The 6708-nt window shown below is 40.6% G+C and overlaps 1 protein-coding gene across 5 annotated transcripts in view; it reads left to right on the top strand.

Moving 5' to 3' along the window:
• Positions 1 to 6708, top strand: part of ctu2 (cytosolic thiouridylase subunit 2 homolog (S. pombe)) — a 23026-nt gene that overhangs the window by 15674 nt on the left and 644 nt on the right. For all 5 annotated transcript variants that reach the window (XM_020623426.1, XM_020623423.1, XM_020623429.1 and 2 more), the window contains 4 exons: positions 2639 to 2737; positions 3021 to 3120; positions 4720 to 4786; positions 6303 to 6361. In XM_020623426.1, the coding sequence (XP_020479082.1) occupies positions 2639 to 2737; positions 3021 to 3120; positions 4720 to 4786; positions 6303 to 6361 (325 nt within the window). The remainder of the gene's footprint in view (positions 1 to 2638; positions 2738 to 3020; positions 3121 to 4719; positions 4787 to 6302; positions 6362 to 6708) is intronic.

The following is a 6708-nucleotide window of genomic DNA, read 5'->3' as shown; positions in this document are numbered from 1 at the left end:
ACTTACTGCCAGCGATGCGAACCAAGCTCCTGCTCCGGTCGTACAGGGACCGGACGGCCCTTAGCAAAGGGCCCCGGACCCCGTACTCCCGGAGCATCCCCCACAGGGCGCTGCTACCATTAATATAAAGGTGCCAAAGCTATGCTAGTCAAAAGTGGAAAATAATCAGGGGTGCAGTTCTGTTGAAGCACTCGCATTTTACAAAGCACTAATTATTTTTTCCACTAGCCTGGGTCACTGTGGCATTAAGAAATGCATTTCCACTACAGCCTTGCAGCTTGCCCAGGACCATGACGCTGTGATATGGCTTGGTCGCAAACTACAGCAACATGGTGATGGTCTTGTCACCTCAGCTAAATCTCGTCTATCTTTGCTGGGGACCAGACAACTGTTTCTGTATTTAGCTCTTAGAACTCAATCCGAGTCTCTGGTTTTGGAGTATTTTAATCTTTACTGATGGTTTACTTGCTTTAATGTATTTGTGACTAAAGAGGTCAGATTACCAAACCAAACTGTGGTAAAGTCAGCACACCTTTCACAGTTGATGAATAAAAACTGGACCGTAGGTTCCCTTGAATTTTCATCATCTTTAACAAAAATATGTACTTCAAGATTTTGTAAACATTTACTGTCCTGATTAAGGTTATCAGTGAAAGTGCTAAGATAAATAAACTCTCAAAATTTATAATTGTTTGGTTTTTTCTCTGTCAAGCTGAAGGTTATGATCACAACTACAAGTACACACATATGTAACTTTCAGATGGCATTATTCAGTGTTATGTGAATGACTTACCTACCTGCTTTTCATGTGTATAGCCAGGGCTTGAATTTTACTTTTTATGTCAGTGTCCAAGATTTGTCCCAAATATCCTGCTTTTAACTATCCTGAACGCTGACAACCATGGTCCCAGATTGTCCCTTTCTTTTACATTTCATATATATATGTGTGTGTGTGTGTGTGTGTGTGTGTGTGTGTGTGTGTGTACACACACACACACACACGCGCTTTTATGCCTTTGTGTGGCCCATGTTCTGTGACTTCTTTGTGAGGGCCACCACTTCTACTATAGCTACAACGGTGCAAAACACATCTATCATGAGGCGACAACAGAGAATCAAAATGTCACTTCAGAATTCAGAAAACTCGAAAAAAAAACAAAAAACGTTTTTCTTCTACACATGTGAGGACCGGAGCCTGTTGCCAAGCAGATTTGGTGAACTGGACCTTCTGTCACAAAGCACCAAAACAATGCATGTTATATCACCAGATTTCAGCAGATCTTTCATAACTGTCCCATCTTACTTTCCTGGTTAACCTAAACCACAGCATTACAGAGATGGAAGCATGTGGTTTTTGTGGTTTTTAATTTTGCCAGTGTGAAGTGTATTTAACCCTTGTGTGGTGTGATATTGTTTCATTACCACCCACTTCTAAGCTGCCCTGTCTGCGCCCTTTAGAGACACAGGCAGTATTGCATGAATTCAGCTTAAGCAGTATTTAATCAGAGCATGATACTTTTAGAGCACAAGCTGGCACACATCTTTCTGACTTTACTCTCTGTATGTGGACATCTTCTGAAACTTAGACAGATCATTCTTTAGGATGAAAGGAGCCTATCCTAGCATTTTCCTTGTGTGGACCACCCAAAAGGTCCACACAATAAGAAATGTCCACACAAGAAAGGTATTCCATCAGGGGTTGGTTCGCACAAGTATATAAAGACAAACACACACACGCGCGCACACACATGCGTGCATGCACACACACAGTATTAGTCCAAAATCATGTTTCAGTAGCATCTTGTCCAGACCTCAGCATGAAATTATTCTTTGAGCTTATGTCTTAATAAAAGCTTTTGGCTATTTAATCAGCTTTCTTTACTTGTAGTCTCTTTCTTTTAGTTATTGGTTGAGTTACTTTTTTTTTGTTTTTGTAGTATGTTTGGTTAGTAAATACATCACTAAAATTTGTGTGTGCATGCAAACTTTGACATACAGTGGAATACACAGTAAAGTTGATTTTACTTTAGTTTAAACACCACGACAGCCAAAAATCTATTTAAAACATGCTCCTGTTTAGTTTTTCCATTGTGTTTTCTCTGCGTCAGTCTCTGTTTAGAGGAGGGAGGGCCTGCTCCGCTCTCGCCCACACGGTGCGTGTAATGCTAATCCTTGAGGTGTGAAGATGTGGGTATTTAACCAGTCACTAGCCACTGCTCTGCACGCACACAATCCCTACCCCCTTGTGTTCAGGGTATTTGATTTTTAGCACTACTCCCTGACAGGTGCCAAAATTTAGCTGCCAGAATGCACGTCCAAAGCGGGCACCCCATAGTGGAAACAAATGCAGAACCTATGACGAGTGTTACTTGGCGTGACATTTTTTTGTTAGGTACCTATAATAGAAAAACCCCTTTAGTGTCCAGGGTGCTATTTTTATTGTCCCTGGGACAACAGGACAGTACTGATTTTGAGCCCTGTGCATAGCCATTTGAGAGATGCAATAAATTAAGGGAGGAAAAACTAGCATTCACAATAATAAACACTGATGGATGAATGAATTTCCCATTTGTGCATGTTATCAAAGCAAAAAGTTTGAGCAAAAGAGTGAGGTTTCTTCCCTCTGCCTTTCTTTCAGAAAATGCTTCAGCCTTCCATGCCACATTGATCTCAGAGCAGTTCTCCCAGACTAAAGTTCCAGGTGCAACTAGGACTCAGATCCCAAGACAAAACCCAGGTAATCATTTCTACCCCCACTCATTTCCTCTATATTTTCTGTAGCTATTGTCGGTCATGGTCAATTTGCTGAATGGCTTTTGTCTGGGAGCAGCAATTTTGAGTGGCTGCGTCTGTATGTTGGACTAGACAAAAACACTCTGCAGAAGATATACAGTATCATGCATTTGGGAGGGCAACCACGATGTACACCAGGCACTAATGTACATTAATAGTTCACAACCGAGTTTTTACATTCAGGTGCCATTATTAAAATCAGCTTCATGTTTCCCTAAAACCTCCAGTGACGCCTGTATTAACTCCCACTGGACAGCACTGTTCTTCTGATGGAGAGGAGAACTGTGGGAGAAAAGAGGGTGGTGGAGGGTGCTGTTATTCTGCCAAGTAAGTGTTCAGTGATTTCTTTATTTGTGCAGTGATTAATCACACAATAATCCAGGACTCATACTGAGAAATAATATGCAAGTATTTTCAACTAGCAAGTTTGAACAATCATTCTAATGCCAGTGCCCAATAGTTTTGTCTTCTGTCTTATTTATGTGTGATTTATATAAATGAGGCAAACTGAGCTGAGGTTGGTTGGTGGGAACATGCTGCATTGCTTTTTATGAATGCAGGACACCCTGACCTCACTCATTCACTTAATGAGGTGTAAGTGTAGGTCCTGGTGCTTTGCCATCTAAAGCTTGTAGGCTGTAGACATTCTGGACATCCACTGTCGAATGAAATGCAGTACAGAATGATAGATTGTTTTGCCTGTTTTTATGTTTTTTTTTTTTTTTTTTTTTAAAGCAACCATTATTAGGTTTTTTAAAATAAATTATTATATTTCAGTTTACAAAACAGTCTTTCTGTTACCGCAACCAAAATAACCTTGGAAATCAACTGGACTTGGAATTCTAGGTCGAAGACGTTTCACCTCCCATCCAAGAGGCTTCATCAGTTCTGACACCAGTCAGACAGCTTTATTAATGCTCCACACGAGAGGAGTGAAAGGCAGACTGACATTTTTTATAAGCCAATAAATTGCACAGACTATTAACTGGAATCCATATTTCTTTAGGTTGCCTGATAAAGAAGCTCACAAATTGTTTTGATGGTTATTTTTTTGCAGAAGCATCTTTTCATATGACAGTCTACAACAAGTAACTATATTTTGAAAATGACACTATCAACAAAAACAGTACAGTAGCTGCTACTTACTGTTTAATTTACATTGTGTATATTAAATTTCCTATTTTCATGTTCCTCTCAACTAGTTAGTACCCAACAAAGTGTCAGATTACAATATAAACTGCACAGTACAATGGTAAATACAGGACCATTCAGATCTGAGGTGATGACAGAATTTGTGTTGATGTCCATCTCTTGGAGTGAGCACCCTGTCCAGTGACATAATGTCCTTATATGGACTCAGGAGGTAGAGCAGGTTGTCTCCTAGCGGTTCGATTCCTGGCTTCTCCAGTCCACATGTAGAAGTGTCCTTGAGCAAGATGAGTGCTTGGGAGTGCAAAAGGGTGAATGTGAAAATATTGTGAAAATGCTTTTGAGTGTGCTGCAATGCATAGAAAACCGCTGTACACGTATAAGACCATTTACAACACTGCGCTTTGTACCTTCGCTATGCTACCCACTCTGCATCAGAATATAATCAAATTATCAGATACATACACCACAAAATATCTGTGTTTGCAGTTTAGTTGCATTGTGTTGTCCGAGTACAAAGAAACCACAAAGCAGCCATATGTAGACATAGCTGTTGTTTCTTTAAGTGCAATTTATTTTCCCTAGGTGGGACTTGGCTGGTTTCAGAACCCTCAGTGTGTGTACTCTTGTCATTTAATTGTATTTTTGGAGTGGAGCTCAAGTCAATTTACCCTGGTTCAGTGACTAAATAAATCCTACTCTCTACTTTACATTAGTAGTAATTTTGACCTACACTGACCATCAGTGAGTTTTCTGAGCTGCTGTCACTTTTTACAGGCAACCACAGACAACCAATCTGAAGACCTTGTTGTGTTACGGCTGTCAGATGACCATCAAAGACATGGTGAGTGAAAACGTATGTTGTTGGAAAAACTATTTTTGCCTCAAAATTCTTTTGTCATCGATCTACACGCAATACTTCACAATGACAAAGCAACATGTTTGGTAAAGGGGTTGAAAATAAAAGACTGAAATATCCTATTTACATGAGTATTCAGACCTTTCACTTAGTACTTGGTTAAAGCACCTTTGGCAGTAACAATGGCCTCAGGTCTTCTCAAGAATGAAGCTGCAAGCTTGGCACAGCTTTCTTTTGGAAATTTCTTCCATTCTTCTTGGCAGAATCGTTCAAGGTCAACCAGGTTGGGTGGGGAGGTTGGTGCTCAGCCATTTTCAGGTCTCACCAGAGATACTCTGGCTGGGCCACTCCAGGACTTTCAGAGTTTTCTGAAGCCACTCCTGTGTTTTCTTAGCGGTTTGCTTCGGGTCATTGTCTTGTTGAAATGTAAACCCTCGCCCCAGCCTGAGATCCTGTGCACTCTGGAGAAGGTTTTCATTCAAAATTGCTCTATATTTTTCTGCATCCATCCTTCCCTCTATCCTGACTAGTCTTCCAGTCCCAGATGCAGAATGAGCAACCCTGGTTTTCTCCACACACATCTTTGGGAATTGTGGCCAAATAGTTCAATCTTTGTTTCACCAGACCAGAGGATTGTCCTTCTCATGGTCTGAGTCATTTTGGTGCTTTTTGGCAAACACCCAGTGGGCTGTTGTGTGCCGTTTAGTGAGGAATGGCTTCCACCTGGTCACTCTACCATAGAGGCCCGAGTGGTGGTGGTGGAGTGCTGTGCTGATGGTTGTCTTTCTATAAGCTTCTGACATCTCCATGACCCTGGGTTCTTGGTTACCTGTCTGACCAAGGCCCTTCGTCCCCGATCACTCGGCCTGGCCGGGCGTCCAGATTCATCAAGACTGTTGGTGATTCCAGATCTTTTCCATTTGAGAATGATAGAGGCTTCTGTGCTCTTGGGCACTTTCATTGCTGCAGAAATCTTTTTGTATCCTTCCTCAGATCTATGTCTCGCAGGTTTATGGACAATTCTCTCAACCTCATGGCTTTGTTTTCACTCAGACGTACACCATCCAGTGTGAGACCTTATACAGACAGGTGTGTACCTTTCCTAATTATATCCAGTGCATTAAATTAGGCACAGGTGGACTCTAATCGAGCTGTAGAAGCATCCTACTGATAGAAGAAGGATGCACTAGAGCTCCACTGCCATTGTTGTAACCAAGGGTCTGAATATTTATGTAAATCGGATATTTTTTTATTTTTAATAAATTAATAAAATACTCCAAAAATCTGTTTTCACTTTATCATTGTCAAGCATTATGTGTAGATTGATGACAAAACAGTTTATCCGTTTTTAAGATGAGTCTGAAACATGAAGTGTTGAAAACCTGACAGGGTCTGGATATTTTCTGGATCCACTGTACATACACTATGTACAGTAGGCCTTTCACAGCTCATGTCTGATCTGTTACCCCTATTGATTTGCTCTCTTTATGTTTGCCTTCAGTCATCAGTGGAATATTTCCCTCAGTACATCTTGTCAGAGGCTCAGAGGAGGAGAAGAAGGTGGGCTTTATTTAAAGGATCACTTGTTATTGTTGAATCTATGTAAAAGAATTAGATCTACTTTACATCACTGCTGCTCAGTTTGGCAAGCAGATGGAGCTTTTCACATGTTTTAATGCCTTTAGTCAGCTTTTTATTCATGCCAGCCCAGTATGAAAACCCAGGCTACGTGCTATATACAGTACAAACCAGATCAACTGTATAAGATAAATTCTTTGCTTTTTTTATGCCAATGTTATTAACTAGCTATCATGTAACAACTTGTGGTTTGCTTTGGTCAAATATAATCAAGTTGAAACATGCAGATCCACTATTACAGCCTTTTAAAAATTGGAAAAATTAACCAG

The sequence above is a fragment of the Monopterus albus genome, unplaced genomic scaffold (genome assembly GCF_001952655.1).
Source record: "Monopterus albus unplaced genomic scaffold, M_albus_1.0 scaffold299.1, whole genome shotgun sequence".
Classification (NCBI taxonomy): domain Eukaryota; kingdom Metazoa; phylum Chordata; class Actinopteri; order Synbranchiformes; family Synbranchidae; genus Monopterus; species Monopterus albus.
The sequence above is the reverse complement of the archived record's forward strand: the minus strand, read 5'-3'. Positions and strand labels throughout refer to the sequence as shown.